General features: G+C 38.3%; 1 protein-coding gene across 1 annotated transcript; it reads right to left on the bottom strand.

Moving 5' to 3' along the window:
* Nucleotides 1-2550: 2550 nt before the first annotated feature.
* On the bottom strand, nucleotides 2551-20834 carry CCT2 (chaperonin containing TCP1 subunit 2). The gene is made up of 16 exons (XM_015063608.3): nucleotides 20698-20834; nucleotides 19872-19946; nucleotides 19701-19766; nucleotides 18928-19039; nucleotides 18529-18605; nucleotides 18110-18222; nucleotides 16931-17133; nucleotides 15338-15438; nucleotides 14764-14891; nucleotides 11163-11266; nucleotides 8511-8630; nucleotides 7993-8121; nucleotides 7693-7796; nucleotides 7316-7415; nucleotides 5496-5637; nucleotides 2551-2831 (listed from the first exon to the last, which is right to left on the bottom strand). Exons 1-16 carry the CDS (start codon nucleotides 20698-20700, stop codon nucleotides 2801-2803), a joined length of 1608 nt encoding a protein of 535 aa, XP_014919094.1. The 5' UTR covers nucleotides 20701-20834; the 3' UTR covers nucleotides 2551-2800.
* Between the last annotated feature and the right edge of the window lie 3045 nt (nucleotides 20835-23879).

Raw genomic sequence — 23879 nt, 5'->3', positions numbered from 1 at the left:
ACACTAGAATAGGTACAAGACAAGGCAGACTTTAAGAAAAGGATTCTGCACAAGAGTATTCTGTTGACTTTTATCAGAGCAAGAAAATGCATTTTATCCTGGCAAGAAAATGCATTCATCCCATATGACTTACATGGAGAGACCTTTAGCAAAGAACTACTGCTGGGCAAGATTGGGAGAAGAGGGGATTCAAGATAATACTGAGGCAGCTAGGGTAGCAACTGCCACCCGTGAGGCTAGATGAACAGGGAAATGTTACCTTCACCTATTAAGAGCTAAAAGGCATAAAAAAGAGGCTACCAGGGATGCTGGGGAAGCTCTGTTGGTTAAGTGTCTGACTCTTCTTGATTTCGGCTCAGGTCATAACCTCCCGGTTTGTGAGATTGAGCCCCACATTGGGCCCTGTCCTAACAGTGCGGAGCCTGCTTGGGATTCTTTCTCCCTCTCTCTGCCCCTCCCACGAGTGTGTACGCACTCTCTCTCAAAATAAACTTTAAAAAATAAAGGGGGGGGAGAAGATCTACCAGCGAGGCTGTAGTGGTAGGTCTTACAGGGATGCAGTCATCTCCAAAGAGCAAGCTACGCAGGAAGAAAATGCCGAATGCCTATCCCCATGTCCTGCCAGTACCTCCTGAGTTAAACCACAGGAAGGTGTGAGACAGTCAGCAAAGGTTAAGTCGGCCCATGGCCTCCCAGCAGGCAAAGAATGGATCCTGGCTTAAGGATAATAAAAGAATTACCAGTATACATATTATCCTTCAAAGAAAAACGGAAAGCTACCTAGATTTTTAAAAATTATTTTAGTTTTAGTCAACACACGCGTACCTAGAATGGATTTAAAAACCCTACTCAATTTTTTATATAGGTACTATTAACATACATTCCAAACCTCTAATTCCATATCACAAAAATTTTGCAAAAAACTGCTTCCATATTCAGTTTGAGTTAAAAGAAACTCTATCCTAAAACTGTTAGAGGAATTATAGAGGGGCATAGGTTGCTATTTTACCTCTGAAAGTGAAAAGACATTAAAATTTGTAAACTTGAGATAATCTCGGTTTATGAATACATCTGTAAGGGCTTCAAAGGATATGAATTCAAAGAGGTAAAGAGGCACGGGTTATTCTTGGATGTAACAATGAAGCTCCCATGTTTCTACCTCTTTTTAGATTAACATTTATTGTTGTATTCTTTTTAAGACCTTTAGAGAAAACATGCCCAAGTATCCTTAAAGATCAAGATCTTACTCCAGGGTACCTAGTACCTCAAGACAGATATTTAAACCCACTTCCACTGAAACCTGTAGGTTTTCTTGGTCACGATATGCTCACTTGTTCCACCTGAAAACTGATGTCATGATGTGATATACTAAAAAAAAAAAAAGATCAGTGCAATTCTCTTTGATAATCTCAGGAAAAGTCCCTCCTTTATGTGAATGTTAGAAGACATAAACTAGTACCAAAACAAAGAAAACCAAGTTTTCCTAGTTTCAAAAGCTTCTACAAAAGCAGTATTAAAATGTGGAGACAAACTGTTTAGACAAAAACAAAACAGGTTGGGAGCACCCGGCTGCCTCAATCAGTAGAGCATGTAACTCTTGATCTCATGATCATGGGTTCAAACCCCACGTGGAGCCTACTTCAAAAAACAAAAACACAACAGAAACAGGTTATTTTATCAGTGTTTCCTTGAAAACCCTTTTGCTCTTCTATGGGAATAAAATGTCTCTCCATTAAGCTAGCACAGATACCCTGTAAAAACTTATAACCTACTGCTGCACTTTATTTCTTGGGCATTCTGCTATACACCGATGCATTAAAATAACTTCCAAAACTAAATTCACTTTTAAACCATTAACTAAGTACATACCTATCCCCATTCTCCCTCCTCTCGGCCATTTGCCAAAACCGAAAAGCATTAACAAAACAACAATCAGTAATGCTTAAACCTAACCACATCCATATTCTTTAAGAGGGTATTACCCTTTAAAGCATCAAAGGTCCTTGAGAAGCAGCTTGTAACAAGCAACTTTTAAAATAGAGGACTCTTTCGGGACACCTGGGTTGCTCAACCGGTTAAGAGGCCGACTTCGGCTCAGGTCACAATCTCATGGTTGGGGAGTATGAGCCCCATACCGGGCTCGCTGTCAGCACAGAACCCGCTTCAGATCCTCTGTCTCCTTCTCTCTCTGGCCCTCTTCTGCTCACGCACTCTCTCAAAAGTAACATTTAAAAAGTAATATAGGACTCTTTCAAACTTGAAATAATGTTTACACCATAATTGTTTCCTATATAAGAGACAGTACTTAGACTATACAAAATTAAATGAGTACTTTCACTAAACAAAATTAAATGGCTAATAAGTTATATAGGATTAAAAACCAAGAGATTAACCTATGTTTACCATGTGTGACTTGGACTTGATAATTATTTCATAATCAGGTAAGGTCAATCATTAGTTAAGCTGAACAACTCTATACAGAGTATAATCATTTGCTCCCATTAAATAATTAAAAACAGGGTACAAATCACTAAGACAGGTGAGAACAGATAATTGTTCAAATTTTTATTTTGATGCACAATATGAGAAATGAACTTTTAAATCAACTGAGTTTTATGGAAAATGAAACAGCAAATAAATTAGACCAATGTTAAAACAGATGGTCAGTTAAATGTCCAAACGTAAGGATACAAGAGCCACAGATAAACTTCAATACCACAGTCTTCTTTAACAGGTGGTCTTTCAAACACAACTTTGCTATGAACTACCTAGTCCAGAACTCAACAGCACATGGGAATGTTTAACAGGGGTGGTGATCAGGGACACGTTTCCTGCAAGGATTATAAAACAAACACTTAAGAAAAAGGCAATGATAAAAATGAAAAGCATGTAACCAAAGATTTATAGCAAATACAAACACAGCTAAATTCTTAATTTTATTAAAACCATTATAACCAATTCTCTGTAAAAAAGATGCTGTTTCTACCTCATAATTAATATCCCTCAATTATTACTATACTAGTAAGAGGACATTACAAATCTATGGAACGTGAAGGCCTGTAGGTATTTAGCAATACTCTATTTCTCATCCCAACAACCTACTTAACAAATACATATTCTCCATTAAAAGGTTAATGCATGTTTCAGCAAATGCGTTAGGGAATTCTACTACTAAATTAGTCAAAGACAAAGACAGGTACTCTTAACCACAAGTTGTATGTAGAATGACAAGACTTTGGGGCCTCCAGATTAAAAATCTCTATTTTTCTTGCTATTCTAAACGAATGAAAACAAATGCCGGTAGGTAAGCTGGGAAACTCACTAAAGTATGTCAACAGTGCCTTTCATATACATCTTAGATGTTAAACTTTTATTCTTTGGTGAGAAAATAACAAATCTCTCAGGAAGGAGGCATAGCAGAGGTACTAACAGAATTTTACTTACTGCCTGTATAAGCACTGCTATTCTAAAGACAAACACAGCAATCATTCCAGAGAAGCAGACAAAGTCTAAAAACACTGAAAGAGTATACTGGGACCATATAAGGAAATAAATCTTTCAACCTTGGAAGCTTATGGGAGTAGGACTAAAGGATGCTAAAAGATGTCAATATAGAAACTTATCAAGCTGTGACAGTTCACAGGGCAACTGGTCTGGAATGGAATAAGAATCCGCTGGTTAAATAATGGGTATGAAGAGTCCCCAGACGAGTATGTTTGGGAAGGCTGAGTTAAACAAAATTATTCATGTTTCTTTACTGCAACTACTGAGAACGTCTACTAAATTTAATAGACACTTAAACCACTAAAACAGTGGTATCAGATCAAATGAGGTATACCAAGGAACATATTACAAATGTGGTTGAGGGTGTCAAGTCATTGCAAAGATTTATGAGGGCAGGCATGATTATGTGGCCTATTAGGAAAACTTTACAGACCAGTTTCCTTTTGTTATCATTCTGCTTATTAAAGACAGTAGAAAACAGAACTGCACAACCATCTCTGCTGGCACAGCTTCCAAAACTTTCAATTTCTCCTTCCCTCACCAACTTTCCATTTCAAAATGACTGCTCATTTCCCTACCATAGAAAAACTATTTTCAGCCCAGGCCTTCTACTACACCACAGATTTAAATACCATTTCCCCCTTTTCTTTCCACATCCAAATCACTACTTTCTCCTCTTTCCTCTTTCTAACAGTAATGGGATGTAATAGAAAAAAGACCTCAAGTGGATGCTGCACGATCTGCACAAAGAAATTCCTTGTACCTTAGTCCATTTAAGGTGCAATTTCCTAATGATGTTCCTACTTCCCTCCTGTTCCCAGGGATGAACTCCCCGTGCTTCCAACTAAAACCAGCACCCCCCTCTCATTCTCCCACTCCTTCTCACAGCTACTCAGTGGGCTGCTCCCTCCTTCTGCATTCATCTCCCCCTACAAGATCACTCCACATAGCACTGAACATTCACAGTAAAGACCCACACATCCTCTAGCTACCATCCCACTTCTCTGCTTCTATTCACAAGAGACTCACATAAGAGAAACTTTATTTCTCCCAACAAGAACCTTGGATTGGATTATCCTTCATTCCTTTTCCTTATACCTTATATGCAGCCCATCATCAAATTCTGCGGGCTCCACCTTCAAAATCTATGATCAACACCTCCTGACCACCCTCACCTCTTATCTCCTGGTGCAGGCCACCATCCCCTCTCAATTTCATGAACCACCACTTCAAAAGGTAAAATTAATATTTTCATAACTACTAGTAAGAACAATTAAGTTAACTAAATCTTCAGAAGTTAAGATTTTCTGGCTAACCATTTTTTACGTGAATGAGTTTCTGAAAAAATTTGACACCTTAAAAAAACTGCTGAAATGGAACATATAAGGAACTCTGGACACCATGTACTTAAGATTACCTATATGAAAAAGTGTACCCAGGATAGAGGACTATAGCAGACTCATCCTGGTAAAAAGACATTCATTCTTACTACTACAGCCCTCGCCCCCATGCAGTATGGTTCTTAACCTTTCCAAGCCTGCCTCTTTATGTCAATTCTGAGAGCTCTCCTGTGTTACCTGTACCCCTCTCTCCCTGAACTTTTTTGACTTTAAGAGTTATGACTACAGATTTTTAAATAACATGCGTAATACTTTTAGTTAGGCAGAAATGGCTCTATCAACTACAATTACCAAACATACCCAGTTATCTATTTTTTGCTTCTGTGTTAATTTTTTTGTAAGAGGGGCACCTAGTGGCTCAATTGGTTGAGCATTCAACTCTTGATTTCAGCTCTGGTTATGATCTCACAGATCATGGGATCAAGCCCCACACTGGGCTGCACCCTGACAGTGCAGAGCCTATTTGGGATTCTCTCTCTCACTCTCTCTCTGCCCCTCCCTCATGTGGGCACGCTAAGTAAACATTAAAAAACAATAATAATTTTAAAAAACAATTTTTTCTAAGAAACATGTGTTAAAGTGCTACAATACCTTGGTGCTGCTTTGATAATGTTGTCCACACGCAGAATCACCTCTGCTGCTTCAGCTGCACTCAAAAGAACTTGTCGCTTTACTTGGAAACTTTCTGTTATACCCAGTGCTGCCATATCTCCAATGGTACCTTCCTTCATATCTGAAAAAAGACACAGTATTTACTAAATAAACTACAGTTGTTTTTTTTTTAAAAAAACATGTATTTATTATTGAGAGACAGACAGACATAGAGCATGAGCAAGGGAGGGGCAGAGAGAAGGGGAGACACAGAATCTGAAGCAGGCTCCAGGCTCTGAGCTGTCAGCACAGAGCCCGACGTGGGGCTCGAACTCACCAACTGTGACATCGTGACTTGAGCCCAAAGTCAGTCGCCCAACCGAATGAGCCACCCAGGCACCCCCAAACTATAGTTTTAGCAACTAAATTATCAAAATATCTCTAATTACTTACAACAAATAAAATTAATGTTTATAAAAAATGAGATCACAAGACCCAACCACTCAATTTAATTAGAGCATTCTCATCAGCCTATCACTCAAGGCCTTTGAGAAAATTAAAAGGTCAATTAGGTCAAATAATGGAAAATGAATATAGAACACTCCATCAGTTTTTTTTAACGTTTTTAAGTTTATTCATTTATTTTGAGACACAAGCAGAAAGCAAGTTGGGGAGGGGCAGACAGAAAGGGGGAGAGAGAGAATCCCAAGCAGGCTCCACAATGTCAGCGAAGAGCCCAACACAGGGCTCCAACTCACAACCTGCAAGTTTATGACCTGAGCTGAAACCAAGAGTTGACACTTAACCAACTGAGCCACCCAGGCACCCCTCAATCACCTATCTTTATCTACGTACATATATATACACGTGTGTATATGTACGTACATGTGTAAAATTACTGCAGGGAGCACCTGGGTGGCTTAGTCAGTTAAGCCTCCAACTCTTGCTTTCAGCTCAGGTCATGATCTCATGGTTCGTAGGACTGAGCTCCATGATGGGCTCTGTGCTGACAGCATGGGGCCTGCTTGGGATTCTCTCGCTCTCAAAATAATAGTAAAAAATAAAAATAAAAGTAAAATTACTACAGAAGATGTGCTTATCACTAATTACCATGGATTCTTTTTTAAGATTTTAATTTTTAGAAGTAATCTACACCCAATGCGGGGCTCGAACTCACAACCCTGCGATCAAGAGTCACATGCTCTACCAACTGAGCCAGCCAGGTGCCCCTACCATGGACTCCTAAAACTGGAAGAGAATTTAGAAGTCATCTATTTTTCTTGTGAGAATCCCTACTTGACCTTCTGACAGATCATTTTCATTACCTCTCTTCTGCAGTGCCAGGATTATCTACCCTCTTACTACTCCTGTCTTGGACAGTTCACTGGGAAATTTTTCAATTTGAATTAAAATCTGCCCTTTTGGCCACTTTTACCTATGTATCAAAGATCCACACTCAAGAATGTCTCACAGTAAGTTTCCTAGGAGATTAAAATTGAATGTTGATTATACTGTAAGAAACTTAACATTAAGTTTACACTTATTTGAAAATATTAGTACTGTTTATGTATTTCAATCTCACAGTCATAATAAACTAGTTACAAATCTTCTAATTAGTTTTATACCCTTTATGGAAAAACAGTTCTGGTAGTGTTGAGAATATGAAGTTAAACATTTTCCTAAAATATGTAACAATTACAGAGGCAAGGGCCACAGGAAACTTTTTTATGGTTATTATGAGAATTCAGCTTAAAGAAAAAAAAGAATAACTTGGTAAAGTCACTACCAAAATTACTGCAAGGTTTCATGCAATTTCTTACCCAGTCCAGCAGTTGTATTGCCTTCACTATGGGCAGCTCGGAGCTGCGCCACCAGATCTGCACTGTCATAGCCTGCGTTATCGGCGATGATAGTTGGCAACTACAAGGTGAGAAAGACAAATAGTAAATACTCTGTAAGAAAGTGGATTTACTTCTAACCAGGACACCTTTTTAAAATTATACATTTAGAAACAATGTAAAATTGTTCCTTTTAATTACTGCTCATAAAAAAGATAAACTCCAGAATCAAATTTAAGTGGTGTGAACCAGTTTTCTTAATGCCAAAAAGGCAAACATGTCTACAATAGGAAAATGTATTCATTTAAAAAACCATCAATACTCACAAAATGGGAGTTCAGATCTCTTTATCAACTTACCATTCTCAGTGCTTTAGCATAAGACTCCATTGCAACAGCTTCTTTGCCTGGTGTTCTACTGGCAAGCTGTGTCACAGCATGAGCCATCAGCATCTCAGAACAGCCTGCAGATTAAAATTAAATTCCAATTAAATATTTTATTTAATCTCCAAGACCCTGAATTACTGATTTCCCTTAAGACACGTCAAACATTTTAAAATTAAACTCAAAAGTACTATATATAAACTTTCTAAAAATCATTAAAGCCAAAACCATTACTATACCTGAATAAACCACGTTCAGTATTTTTAAAACGCTTACCTCCTCCATAAACTGTTCTAGAATCCTTCACAGTTTGGGCAAGAACACAGAGAGCATCATGCAAAGATCTTTCTGCTTCATCTAAAATTTGTTGAGTGGCACCACGCAGAACAATGGTACAAGCTTCACCTAAAGTTAAAAGATAAGATTCTTAGGTCACAGTGAACACTTAGTTATAAAAAATAAGTTTGCCTTGTAATCTTTATGTAGATATTGGTTATAATTATTCTTTGGTTTTAAAAGTGGACATGTCCTCTGCTGTTGTACATTCTTTTTGCTAATAATCCATGTTCACAGTAGTTCTAAGGTACCTAGAAAACAATCATGTTGAATATACTGTTCACAAAGGCAAGATTAACATGAGGCTTATCTCAAAAGAAACTGAGATTAATATACATCATGCCTCTCAAGAATTAAGACACATCATATTCTAGTAAATAGTGTAACTACTTATTTTAACTTCAACAGAGTCTATCAAACATTTAGGAACCTAAATCAGGATCTATATAATCACTCACCAAGTGCTACCCCAGAAAAGTGGATCAGTTTGTCTTCTCCAATCATGACTTCCTCAATAAGCTTGCAACTTCCAAGCTTCACTAGTTCTGGGTGGTCAAAGGTAGAAGCAATTTCACCACCTATGAACATAAATACACATTAATTAAATGCACAACACATTTAAAAATCTGTTTTCCAGTAAGAACTAATGAACTGACATTTTTAAAGTTGACTGCTTACTACATGCCAAGCACTTTGAAGCACTTCACATAATCTAATTATTTAATCTTTACCCTCACAGATACTGTTAGGAAATACTAAAATCGAGGCAAAGAGATATTTAGTTTCTTGTTCACGATTATGTAGCACTAACAAATACAGTAAAGTGGAATTCAAATCCAAGCAGTCTCTTTAGACCTGTATGTGCAGCACACTGTAGAATACTATTTCCCAAAGGTTAAACTGGGACTTTAACATCTATTTTTAAATCTGAATTTAAATTCAGATTCCCTTTTGAATCCTGTCTAGAAAACCAGTACCCTTATGATCCAATTTCTCAAAACATAAGAATATTTGACTAATTCTATGTCAACAGATGTAAACCTTAGAAACTGCTTAAAGGAGCACCTGATACCTGCTAATCATTACAGTAACTACAATCTCAGAAAGCCTAGAAAAAGGGAAAACATATACTGAAAATTTCCCAGAGCAAACCTAATGAGATGTCAAAAAAAATTTTACTTTACTCCTATGTCTTATTTCTATTCCTATTTTCCCTCCATCTTCCATGGTGTAAACTGAAAAGTTCAGCCATTTCCTTTCCTCCTTAATTAGGCAAAAGTTACAACTTCCATTTTAAAATCCCTTTCTCTACCTCACTACTCTCATCTAATAAAGTAGATTTCCTCTACCATCAACCAACCCCTCTTTTAACTCAGAATAATGGATGCTTTATATCTATTTTACAAAAAAAATTATAGAAAAAGACTCTGGGTCATTTTTATACCGATTTATACTCATCCGTACAACTGAAGTTCTTTTGACTTTTGATTGGCAAATTCCTGAGACTGCTTTGTGTTCTAGATGTGAGACACAATACATTTGGGACATCACATCCCCAAAATGAGACTAATTTGGCTTATGAGAATTTTCACTTATCTTAAATTCACTAACTTCTCTATACCGGCTTAGAAAAAATATGCATGTATATCCTTGATGTTTACGAGAACCAATTTCACACATCTTAAAAACAAGTAAGCTAAAGATAGGAGGCACCAACGGGGTAAGATCAACTTTGCAGTTGGGTGTGCTTGGTGCAGTCAATTTTCCTCTGAGTGTATGTGGCAATTTCATGTATCAAGTCCTTATGAGATCAACTTATCCTATGAATGTGCTATCATTCACATTTAATTCTTAGGTCATATCTTTAATTTTGTTATCTTAAAGGAGGAATTACACCCTAAATTTTATTACCTTAAGCATCAAGTATGTAATTGCTCTTAAAGAACTTTAAAGTAAACCTATTTCAAAGTAATTAAAGAAAGAATAAACCCATTTCAAAGTAACTAATGAAAGAAAAAAGTCTTTTTTTAGGTCGGAAGACCACACTTCTCAGAATTATTAAAAATGGCTGAAGAAGTTACTCTGACATGAAACCAATCCTACCCTTTACAAGTTAGTATACTTTTATTTCTAATACTCATGGCTCTTGAAAATTCAACATTCCTAGTGCCTTTACATCTCAAACCCCTCTCCTTAAATTCTCATTGCCAGATCCCAAACCACCTTTCCAACATATTCATTTATTTTCAAGGGCCTAAAAATCAGAGAATAAAGGTTGCTACACTTACGTCTTTAAGGTTACTTTAAAAACTATTATCCCAACATAAACAAATTACACTCTGTCATTTTGATGTAGATGTGATCTTACTCATAAATATATTTTTATTCCACACAACTGGGATTATGAAACTCCTACCTCTACCGAAGCATATTAGAGTATACGAAACTTTTCATTAACAAAAACAATGTGCAAGCACTTGACCCACTCTCTGACATATAGTTAAGTGTTCAATAAAGGTTATTATTGTAACTTACTACCACACAGGGCACAAAGCATTGGACTACTCACACTAAAAATAAAATAAAACCGAACACTCCTTTTTTAAGTTTTTGTTTCTTTAGGTATAGAACAATGGTCCTGTGGGTTTGTGAGAAAAGATCTAGTATCTTTAAAACAATGTAACAAAAAAAGAGAGGGCAAACCTAGCATATAATTTGGTATATAGTAAAATAACATAACTAAAGATGTCAAAAAACCATAAATCAGATTTCAGAATAATGGTTTATTTTCTAAGCCCCCTAAAAGGTACTTCTTTGTACTCTCAGCAATAAGTTCCATACATAACATTTAATAAATCCAAGAGCGATTAGTGTTTGTTAGAAAATTAATGCCTTTTAGGGTGCCTGGGTGGCTCAGTTGGTTAAGCTCTTCCTTTTTGCTCAGGTCATGATCTCAAGGGTTGTGAGATCAAGACCTGCATCGCGCTCCACACTGACCTCACGGAGCCTGTTTGGGATTTTCTCTCTGCCTCTCTCCCTTTATCAAAATAAACTTAAAAAAATAAATAAAATAAAGAAAGAAAAAAGAAATTAATGCCTTTTTCCCATACCTGTGACAAGAGCTAAGCGTTCCACACCCGCAAAATCTGCATGTTCAATAGCCATAACACCAGCAGCACCAAAGAGCTGTTCAGGATAATTATAAATTAACTGCCTATAAATAAAATAAAAACATTGTTCAAAATTGTTATTTCACAAGTCTAAAATTCAACAGACTAAAAAACATGGAACCATTTTTACCTCACCAATACAAATTTTACCGTATCTTCTGTATGCAATAATTTATAAATTACAAAACTTAGTGCATTCATGCTAGTACTGAAAACAGGTATTTTATATTGTTAACTAATAGGATAAACTAGACCCATAATTCTGAAAAGTAATGTAGCAAAAAATGGATCAAAAACCACGTCAGGGGTGACCTGGAAGTCAGTTAAATATCCGACTTCGGCTCAGGTCATGATCTCACAGTTCCTGAGTTTGAGCCCCACACTGGGTTCTGTGCTGACAGTGGGAGCCTAGAGACTGCTTCACATCCTGTGTCTCCCTCTCTCTCTGCCTGCCCTTTTTCCCTCTCTCTCAAAAATAAATAAGCATTAAAAAAAAAACTTAAAAACAAACAAAAAAAACCACGTCAATGTTCACATGCTTTAATTCCACTCCTGAGGCTCTACAGTAGGAAAATAAATTTAGATATTAAAAGATTTTGGGGTGCCACGTGGTTCAGTCAGTTAAGCACCTGACTTCAGCTGAGGTCATGATCTCAACAGTTCGTGGGTTCGAGCCCTGCATCAGGCTCTGCACTGACAGCTCAGAGCCTGGAGCCTGCTTCGGATTCTGTGTCTCCCTCTCTCTCTGCCTCTCCCCCTCTCATGCTCTGTCTTTCAAAAAAAAAAAAATAAATGTTAAAAGATTTTAATGATATTTGTAAATAAATTTTTAGAGAACAGCAAAACCTGCCAATGTCCTTAATGTTCACTGGGAAGTGTTTGTGCAGATCACAATTTACCAGTGATGAGAACTTTGTAATTTTAAAAATATATTAGATTGAAAAAAAAAAACCAAGTTACAACAGTTTACAGAATGCCATTGTAAGTAAGTGAAAAACTGAAGCTAGAACACTACACACACAGATCAGCTTAATAAAAGAATTTCAGGAAGGTCAGACCCTAGACTCTGTTCCTTCTTTATACGTTTCTATTTTCCAAAATGAGATTTTTTTTAAAGTTTGTTTTGAGAGAAAGAGGGTGCACAAGCGGGGTAGAGGCAGAGGGGGGAGAGAGGGGAGAGAGAATCTCAAGCAGGCTCCACACTGTCAGCGCAGAGCCCAATGTGGGGCTCGAATTCATAATATGTGAGATCACCACCCAAGCTGAAACCAAGAGCCAGGCCCTTAACCAACTGAGCCACTCAGGTGCCTCAATGGGGTATTATTTTTCTATCAGGAGTATAAAAAGGAGATGTTTAAAAGTTTAAAACTTAATTAAAAAAAAAAAAGGCTAAAAAAAGTTTTAAAAATAATCATTATAAAGCACTGTTACGCAAAATGCATGTTCTCAGATTCACAGATCACACAGAAGTTTACAAACTTCTTTTTAAAAAGCCCACAAGTGTGCCTAGGTGGCTCAGTGGGTTAAGCATCGGACTCTTCATTTGGGCTCAGGTCATGATCTCACATTTGTGAGATCAAGCCCAGCATGGGGCTCTATGCTAGTGGCATGGAGCCTGCTTGGGATTCTCTCTGTCTCCCTTGCACATGCTCTAACAATATAAACATTAAAACAAACAAAAAAAGCCCACAAACATCTGGCCTAGAACAATTATTTTTCATCAAATATTAACTGTCAAAGTTAACCAAAGTTCACTGACAGAAACATGTTGTTCCTCTTGGCATTTTCACCATTTAAAACAATCCAAGGGAGCCAACCAGAGGGAAAATTAGGTACATTAGAGGCCCTGAGGTGGGAATGAGCAAACTGAATTCAAAGCAGTGGTTTTAGGCCCTCTGAACCTGGAAGAGAATACAGGACTCCTTGCCAAAACTCCAATCTAGAGTTCTTGCCTCTAGGCCTTGCCAGGAAATGGCCCTCACTACTACTGGATCCTACATGTTCGGCCCTTATAACATCAGGGCCCCAAAGATGGAAGCTGGTCTGAGAGCCATGGAAGCAAGCTATGGGGCCCGGAGTGCCTGCCACCTGGACACTGATTCCATTTTACGCTGCCTCAGACCACTGGAGTGGATAGAGTCGTGACTTTTTATTGACTCTTTTCTAGTTTCACTGAAAAAAAATTTCCATTGCCTTTGTGGGAGGGAAAAAAACCCAAAAATGCCTTAGACACTAACAATTAAGAATACATGGGGAAAGGCGCCTGGGTGACTCAGTCAGTTAAGCATCCAACTCTTGATTTCAGCTCAGGTCATGACCTCACAGTTCGTGGGTTTAAGCCCCACCTTGGACTCTGTGCTGACAGCACTGAGTCTACTTGGGATTCTCTCCCCCACCTTGCCCCTTCCCTGCGTGCATGCTCTCTCAAAATAAATAAACTTTGACAAAAAAAGAATACACAGAAGAAGCGTACACATACTTTTTCACAGAAATTAAAGAAAACAGGTGCCTGAGTGACTCAGTTAAGTGTCTGACCCTTGACTTCAGCTCAGGTCATGATCTCACAGTTCATGAGTTCAAGCCCCGCATCAGGCTCTCAGCATGGAGACTGCTTGGAATTCTGTCTCCTCTCTCTCTGTCCCTCCCTACCTTACTTGTGCACAAGCATGCACTCTCTCAAAAACAAACTTTAGGGTGCCTGGTGGCTCAGTCGGTTAAGCATCCAACTTCAGCTCACGTCACTCTCTCATGGTTCGTAAGTTCGAGCCCTGATGGGGTTCTGTGCAGACAGCTTGGAGCCTGGAGCCTGCTTTGGATTCTGTGTCTCCCTCTCTCTGCCCCTCCCCTGCTTGTGCTCTCTTTCAAAGATAAACATTAAAAAAAATCAAAATAAATGATTTTTAAAAAACACAAGACAAAATTCTTATCTAAAACTTGGTCTCTTCATTCTTGTTTTCTTTGGTATTAATTTTTTGCCACTTCAAACTCTCACCATTTGATATGGGAATTGAACCTCTCCACCAGATATATATATATCACACACACACACAATTAGTCCAAAACTCTAAAACTGTTAACTGTCAAATCAAAAAACTATGTTGTGGGGCGCCTGGGTGGCTCAGTCAGTTGAGCATCCGACTTCGGCTCAGGTCATGATCTCACAGCTCGTGAGTTCGAGCCTCGCGTCAGGCTCTGTGCTGACAGCTAGGAGCCTGGAGCTTGCTTCGGATTCTGTGCCTCCCTCTGTCTCTGTCCCAACCCACTCACATTCTGTCTCTGTCTCTCTCAAAAATAAACAAACATCAAAAAACTTTTTTTTTAAACTATTTTGTTATTAATAAAAAAAGGTTTAGTAAAGTGTATTAACATAAAACATCACCAAAATCATAATAAAAGTGCCTTGCCATAAAATTCTAATTATATTCAGAAAAAACACGTTTCTAAACAAGTCACTAATTCAATAGTAAGTATTTCCGTAAGCCTTCAAAGACATAAATCATGTATTACATTATAACTATTGTTAGCAAAACCACATACAGACCTGTTAATAAAGCAATTTATCCCATGCTTAAGAATACGTTCAACTTTCTCCTTCATTTTTTCCTTTTCTGCGTGTTCTATTTCAGCCACTTTTGCTGTAGAATCAACTCTTACCCTGGAACCAAATATCTAAAACAAAAGGAAAGCATAAAAACAACACTTAAGAGTCTCAACATAAACATTTTCACATAAATACACTGAAATTATGTTTGGATACATTCATATATGTTCTAGGTTTTTTAAGTGCAAGTGATTCCCAGCCTGAGTTTATTTTTTTATTTTTTTTTTGGAAAGTAAACTTCTTACTTTTATTTTTTTGTATTATTTTGCTTTTATTAGTTTATTTTTATTTTTTTTTCAATATATGAAATTTATAATCAAATTGGTTTCCATACAACACCCAGTGCTCATCCCAAAAGGTGCCCTCCTCAATACCTATCACCCACCCTGCCCTCCCTCCCACTCCCCATCCACCCTCAGTTTGTTCTCAGTTTTTAAGAGTCTCTTATGTTTTTCCCAGCCTGAGTTTATAAAGCAGCTAACAATTAGAATTCCAAGAAATGTAGTTAACATACCTTTATTTTATCTGTATCCATACCCGTGTTTGCAATAAGAATTTTAGCATTTTCAATTCGCTTTGGTTGATTTACTCCAATTTTTTTATCCAACAGAAAGCCTACAATACAGAATACTATATTAAATACTTCAAAGCTATATTGATAAATCTTCTATAGATGTCTGCTTTATCAAATTACTTTCAAAGAACACATTTGACTCCAATTCTTCAAGCTCCTAGAGCCTATAAAGCATTCCATTAAAGCAGTGATCATAAAAATCAATTTAGCAGGTGGAAATGTAAGAGTACAGCACAAACTTTAAGAATAAACACAGTATTTTGAAACTTTTGTTCCACATATATACAAAATATGCAGATGTGGATTACAACATAATGCTAATAAATCCACTTTCATTCCTTTAAAGCCAACACAACAGAAAAACTGAGGATTCAGAAAAACAAGGTATTGCTAGAGATTACTGAACTTTTTGAAGCACTGAAGCCGGTTAAGAAAATGAGAAAGTCATGTATAATGGAGTCAAACAAACCTGCCCCAATCATACTCTTGCTGCTTACAGGCTATGTACACACTCTTGGACAAATTAATCAACCTTAGCTAGTCATCTGTAAAACAGGAATATCACCAGTGGCACACATGCTCGTTTCCAGCCTAGAGGCCTGAGGATTTGGAACTCTCTCTCCAAGCTTCTTTTAGAGGCATGCATAATTTTTACCTTTTCCATTTTCATGTTGGGTTTTCCACCCTATTAAGATGAACCTAATTCTCAATCACTGGGTCAACAACATAATGAGGGATAAATAAAATTTTAAGTTAAATTCCTATTAGAATGCTTGGCACAGAACATTCAAGAATGTAGCATTCAAGAATGGTAGCTATCTTTGTTTTCATTATCCTTACCTACCCACTAGCCTCTTTTAGAAATGCTACACAGCCCTCATAGATAAATTCAACACAGAGTATTTTCAGAATTGTTACTGCCTTGAAATACAAATGACCTATAAATGAAGTACGAATAACTGGTAAAACACAACTTGTTCCTGTTTCTCCTCTATAGAAGAGAACGCCTACACATTCCACTCCAGAAGTCATTTTGTGAAGTAAATACAATGTAAAGATGTTTTGAAAAATTCATACTCTAAGAACAAAATACACTATTAGTAAGACAATAGCAACTGCTAAAACTTCTGTATCACTTTAAAAAACACCAGCAACTATACCCTCAATACCTACACCAACTAAATGATATGACTTAACACAAACCCTTCCTGGAAAAAGTGCTATTTCAGAGTAGCTGATTTCCACTAAGACTACAATTTCTCTTTATTAGAAACTGCAAGTAATAACTTCTTGGCATAAGTAAAACCTAGAGATTATCAAAGAAATGCTGGGATGGAGTGAGACGAAGCACACAGTTACACATAATAAATTGATCAGAATGACAAAAATGGTTATTATATCATTTGTATTCTTAAAGACAAGTTTTCTGGCTTTGTGAAGTGTCACTAGTCCTGACTAGCTAAAAACAGGATTCGCTATTTAGCCCTTAACATCTGATCAAACTTTGTTTTCCCATATTTAACATATACATACCTTCATCTAAATAGGAATCTGCCAGACTTCCTCCTAGCTTCTTGATGACATGAATTGCCTCCAAATTACCAGAGCCTTTCAGTCTGAGAACAGCTTCTACAGCTAACTGAGTAAAGTGGTCTTTGTGATGAGTAAGAAGTTTTGAGGATAATGTTGTTCCTGCAATGTTCATTAAATCCTGACGGAACTTAACTTCGTCAGAACTAAAAAAACAAAAAAACAGAAGACTCATGTCTGTTCTTAAAATGCTTCTCCAAAGATATCAATCCTATTTTTCTTTTTGAAATTTATCCAAATAGGTGTCAGTAGATCATTTCACCCCAGTCAGGGCTCTAAGCCACAGAAAAAGAATTAGAGCTCACCACCAATAATCAAGAAATGCGAAATTAAAACTTACTAATTTCCCACCTATCTGGCAAAATACCAAAAAACAAATAAGCCAACAAAAAAACAGCAAATGCTCCAAGAGCATGGAAAAATAGGTATTGCTATACAAATATTGGGAGTGAGAATTAATGTTTTCTAGAGAGTTACTTGTAAATAAAAATGCCTTAAAATACACACATACCTTTGGACCCACCAATTATACTTCTTGAAACATTTTTTTAGGAAAGAGATTTGTCACATTACTATAAAACTAAAAATTATCAATCAAAACACAGATTTCCAAACACAAATAAATTATACTATCATCAAATGCATACCTCTATTAAAACTAATAATGCAGAAAATACTAACACTCAGAAATATCCTTATTATTCAACTAAGTTAGAAGCTGTAAAATTCTCTACACAATACTATTTGTTTCTGTGTGTTGTGTGATTATATACACAGGAAACTGGAAACCCAGCCTGTATGTGAAGCGTAACATGGAGGGTTTGTTTTGTTATCAGGGCAGGATGAGGCAACAGAGTCATGTTTGTAAATGCTTTTATTCTCCAGACTTTCTGTATGGAGCATATTTTGAAAAGAATGTTAAGGGGCACCTGGGTGGCTCAGTCAGTTAAACATCTGACTCCTGACTTTGGCTCTGGTCATGACTTCACGGTCATGAGACTGAGCCCTGAGTCAGGCTCAGTGCCAAGCATGAGCCTGCTTGTAAGATTCTCTAAATCTCTCAAAAATAAACAAAGAAGAAATGTTAAATACTTAAAAATAGCATTATTTTGGTATACCAACCCATGATCAACTGCAGAATTCAACAGAGCCTGTCTTGCCGCCTTTGTGGCTTCTCTCCAACCAGCAATGATGGTCTGTGGGTGAATCTTTTTTGCAATTAAAGATTCTGCTTCCTATTAATAAAGAACAGAAAACATTCATCAACAGTAAAGACATAAAGGGGTTCCTGGGTAGCTCAGTCAGTTAAGCATCTAACTCTTGATTTCAGCTCAGGTCATAATCTCCTGGTTCATGGGACTGAGCCCCACTTTGGGCTCTGCTCTGTCACCAGAGCCTGCTTGCAATTCTCTCTCTCCCCCACCCTTGCTCATGTGCATGCACGCTCTCTCAAAACAAATAAACTGAAGCAGGACCCAATGACTTCCGGTCCAAGAGCAAAAAACAATAAAAGGAGGTTGAAGTTGCTCAGATATTCTTACCCTTAGCAATTCTGCTGCTAACACAGTAACAGAGGTAGTGCCATCACCAACTTCATCATCTTGAACCCTTGACATATCTACAAAAAGGAAGCTATAGTTACTAGCTCATTCTTATGAGATTCTGCATTCTAAATTACTTCTCCAGAGCTTACCTAATTCTCTAAACATACCCACCACCAATCTGAATCTCACTTATCTAGGTTTCCTCACCTGACAAACTCTGGAAATTCTCAGTCTGAAATGTTTTATCATTAATAAATGCATGGTACTCCAGAAGCTTGTAATAATGGTAACAATTAAAAAGTAGACATCAATTAATCACAAGTATAGTTCATCAACACAACCTATTTAAAAATGTATTTCAAAATGTTAACGAAACCTTATCATCCTCATACTCACCAACTAAAACTTTAGCTGCTGGGTTGTCCACACCAATGTTTTTTAGAATAGTTGCACCATCATTGGTTACCATGAGAGAGGCATCTCGTCCACTGCTTAGTAGAATTTTATCCTAAAAGGAATAAATAATAAATATGCGGTTCAAGATATAAACATATCTGGAAAAATGCATGGGTCAACCTGTATTCTCATATACTGTTAATGTGTAAATACTCTGGATGGCTATTTGGCAGTATCCATTCAAATTTTTCAATGCATACACTCCATACGCAAATCCTGGTGTCTACCCCTAAAAACACTAGAACAGGGAAATATTAACAAGGTTGTCTCAGCATTGTAATAGCAAAAACAATGGAAGCAAACTAAATGTCCCTCAATGTGGTCATAAATAAAATTTAAACATTAATGCTGAAAGGAATTTTAAAAAGCTACCTACAGATAAAGTACACACGCGTAGTGCCTATGATAAAACAAAATATATGCAATAAAACACATAACGCACAGATAAATCTAAAATATATTGGGAAGACTTACATCCAGATATAACAGTGGTTGTCGCTGGGGAGAGGATCCAGGATGGTGATCCAAGGGAACTTTAGCTTTATAAGCACTGTTTTCATTTTTAGCAAGAAGAATATATCCACATCTTACGTGTGTAATTAAGAGTTAACTTTCCAACATTAAAAAGCACCCCCCAAATTGAGTTATTAATTGTATTTCCACCAACGGCTCTAAAACAATATCAAAACATAAAAATTCCTAGTTTTCCTTACCATGCCCTTAGGTCCCAAGGTGCTCTTTACCAAGTCTCCAATAGCGATGGCACCAATAAAAGAGGACTGGAGTAAAAATCAGAGATTGAAGGGAAGAAGAATCAATTTTACAATCTTAAAAATTCAAAAAGTACAATCGAATCTTTAAAAGAATGGGAGAACAAGGCTTACCAGCCGAGCGGTCTCTGCTCTCTCTTCATCAGCTCCAGCCTTGAAGATGTTAACAGGTGCGAGGGAAAGGGACGCCTAAAAAGGAAAATCAACAATCAGTTTGAATACCAATATTTAACAAGTATATTCAGATGCATGGAGATAAAATATGCAGATATTAAAGACAAGTTTAATTTACAGCATAACATACTTTTCCAAAAAAGTGACGTTCTCCATCACTGGGGCATTTACTTAGGGGGGAGTGAGGGACTTATGCAAGCTGCACGGCAAGACGACCTTGCTTTTGGGATCTACTAGGGCTCTGCGAGTAAAAATTCTATACCAAAGAGACTGTTAAACATGGCAAGACTTAAAATGGTTTTAAGCTAAGCATAAGGCAGGCAAGAGTTGTAAGCCACTAGCTCAACAACCGCCCAGTGGACGAGGCAACGCGGTCGACCCGCCTCCATCTTCACCGTCCGGTCCCTCCAGCCCGGTCGCCATAGGCTCCTCCCCAAGAGAGGGCGCGGCCTGCCGCGCCGACCCGCCCGGGGCACTAGAAATTTCTTCGCTTGGGTTGAGCCCCGGGCCCCGGGTTCTGGTACTGCGGAGAGGCCTAGTAGGCCCAAGACGCTGGCATGGAGGCCCGCCCCACCCCCTGCTAGGCATGGAGGGCTTCACCGGTGGGCCCGGCGCAGGCCACACGCCGCGGCCCGCGCCATGTGCGGCGGCCTAAGGAGACAGACACAAGGAGTCCGCGGCAAAGGGAAAACAGAGGGGACAGCGAGGCGGCAGGGCACGGCGGGACGTGGCAGGGCTTAGACAGGGCTAGCGGGGCGAGACTCACCATGGTTCCGAGGAGTTCGGCACACACACTAATCCCTCACAGCTCACGCCCGGGACCGGAGGTAAGAGAAGCCGGAAATGACGGCACACGCTCTACTGCAGGGGGCGGAGCTCCGACCAGCGCGAAGCTCGGGCCAGGCGCCGCCAGCTGGAGCAGTGAGTGGTGCCACTTTGAGTGGAGCAACGCGGTCGGAAGCGCGGCTCCTTACGCTGGGGGGCGGGGCTTCGGCTCGCGCTCTGCCCCCTGTGGATCCGCCTGCCAGAGACCTGGAAGGGGTGGGTCCGACGCAGCGGGGCAGGTTGGGAGTTGAGCTCCCGAAGAACAAAGGGGATTTCGGGACGTCGGGCTGCCATAGCAACGGCGTTCTTGCTCGTGCGTTTAATTTTTCTTAAACTTTTGAAATTTGCCTGAAAGTACCACATATACACAATTTAAAGTGTTATATACTAATAACGAAAGACAATTCACCAACCTCACCACTTTTTTCCCGGGAGGCAACTACATTCAGCTTTTTCAGGTTTTGTTTCTTTGATTACTTACCATTATATTACTAAATAATATTTTATTGCTATTTTAATTTTAAACGTTATTTATTTAGTATTACGAGGAAGACTTACATTCCTTTTGTTGAATTTTAAAAAGCTGTTTTTAATTGGACGTTGACTGTCCGGGACAAAGTCTTGTGAACTCTCATGGAGACATTTACTTTATCTTTGCCCTGCCTGCTCATTTTCAGGTCTTAGCTTTCACTCGATTTTTCCCCCTCCACTAGTAGAGATGACCAATACCCTCTTACATAATGTGTTGATAGAGACCAAGATCAATCCCAAATATTTCAGTTTATTAAAAAACAAAATTTTCTACTTCAAGTTGACCCCCTAGGACAGTTAAAATTTTTGTCCTTAAAAAAACCTATTGGTTTTCTATCATCCACTGATACCCTTTTCTTCCTTTGACTAATGCATCACTCAGCAAGCTTGTTAACATTGATAGATGTTTTCAATTTTTAATCGTTTTCACCTTTCAGATTTAAGAGAGTTAGTTTACATCAGGGAGGGATGGTGAGGGAACCAAATCCAACCTGCCACCTGGTTTTTTATGGCCAGAGAGTTAAGATTGGGTGTTACATATTTAAATGGTTGGGGTAAAAATGGTGAATATTTCATGATACATTAAGACTATATGAAACTTGTATTTTGGTGTCCATAAAGCTTGGTGGAACACAAGCATACCCATTTTTAAAATAACATATATTTTTAAAGTTTATTTTTTAGTAATCTCTACACCAATGTGGGGCTCGAACTCACAACCCCAAAGTCAAGGATTGTGTGCTCTTCTGACTGAACCAGCCAGGTGCCCCTACCCATTCATTTTTATACTGTGCAATGTGATATAGAATTATACAATGGCAGAGTGGTTGTGACAGACTGTCTAGCCCATAAAGCCTAAAATAGTCACTATTTGATCCTTTACAGAAAAAGCTTGCTGACCCTGGTTTACACTATGCTCAACTCAGGTCCATCGTGAAAACAGTTGTTCATACTGGACAAATTGTCGTTTTAAATCTATCAAGAGTTTTGTTTTGTTTTGTTTAAACTTGCTCTTCTTTTAAAAAATGCACTTTAATGGGCAGATCCTAAATCATATACTGGAATGAGAAGAGTCACAATAATGAGAAGCTGAGATGCCTGTACAATATTGAAAAAAGGCTGTTTTCATTGCGGGCAAAGTCGCTTACTTGGAAATACTATGTCCTCTGGCAGGCCTGAGTCTTACCTAAGCCTGAGACTATGGGTGATGGAAAAACCAATGCCCCCTCCCTCCTGGGCTTTAGAGAAGTTGGGGGCATAACGGGGGGCATTTGGATGGGGACTAGGAGGCAGGCCTTGCTCCCAGTGGTACTAGGCCAGAGACCACCAGGAGGAGACCCCCTATGAAGGGACTCAGCAATTTGTCCTTTCCCCATTGCATGTGTTTTGACTCTTCACCCTTGTCCCCTAGGGGTTAAACACTCAAGTTTCTGGAATCAGGCTGCAAGGGTTTGGATTTCAGTTTTTCTATTTACTAGTTTTGTAACTTTGTAACTTTGTCACACAGCAATAACTAACCTACATACTCTTTCAACAATGCCTTTGAATAGGCGTTTATCCAGTTGTGTTTCCATTTTTGTAAGAGCTTCTGAATCAGTCTCCCTGCTTTATTAAAATGTCATGCCCTCCAATGTTCCTCCATGTTGATGTCAGAGTAATCTTTCTCAACTATTGTTTCTCCAATGTTTAACATCCTCCGAATACTCACCATTTTAATTAAGACAAAATTCCTATGTGATCTCATTTCTTCCTCCTTCTCTATCTGCCATCCTGCCTTTGCAGCCTATGCTCCAGTCATATGAAACCCCTTGCCAACACTGAGCAACCATGATCTTTGTGTACCTCTGTGTCTTTGCACATGTTCTTCCTTCTCCTTAAGACATCCTATCCTCTCTTCTTTTAAATCTGTGAAGACTCTCATCAAAAACCTTCGGGATTACCACCTCTAGGCTTTTCTTGAAAATCTCCATTCTTAGACTGAGTTTGATGCCCTTCTTTTGTATGTGCCTTTATCATACCACTTATACTAGGATTTGGGAGAAACACTTTTTTCAATTCTCCTAAGGTATATAGTTAGTACCATTCTAGAGGTATCAGAGAGAATTTATCATATACAATTTGTCTTAGGGCTTAGTTCCCTGCGGGGGGAGGATGGGCATTACCCTCATTAGAAGGGCTATTCTAAACCACAAATTCTTTTGAGTGCAAGGACTATCTTTATTAGTAGCATAGGGCCTGTTTGTGCTCATTCATTAAATGAGCTATGAATAGCTGTCTTCAAAGGAACTCAAAGGAAAAATACAGAAATAATCCAAAGAAGTTTTTAACTTCTGAGAATGAATGTCCAAATTTTCCAAGATGCAGTCTCTGCCACATCTTAACCAATTTATGGGTCCCATGGTATCTGGCACATAGTAAATAGCCAATCATTTGTGGACTTGTCTACGCCCTTCATTGTTTAAGTGATCTCCATCTTGAGCTGTACCCAAATAGGCTTTGCAGTACCAACCTATTGACTAGGTTTGGAGTTCCAAAGCTGAGAACTACTCGTTTGAATGACCACATAGGTAAAACTGTGAGGGTCTGTCAAAT

This window comes from Acinonyx jubatus, chromosome B4 (genome assembly GCF_027475565.1).
Source record: "Acinonyx jubatus isolate Ajub_Pintada_27869175 chromosome B4, VMU_Ajub_asm_v1.0, whole genome shotgun sequence".
In the NCBI taxonomy this organism is placed as follows: Eukaryota; Metazoa; Chordata; class Mammalia; order Carnivora; family Felidae; genus Acinonyx; species Acinonyx jubatus.
Note: the sequence above shows the minus strand (reverse complement) of the source record. Positions and strands in the feature narration are given on the sequence as shown.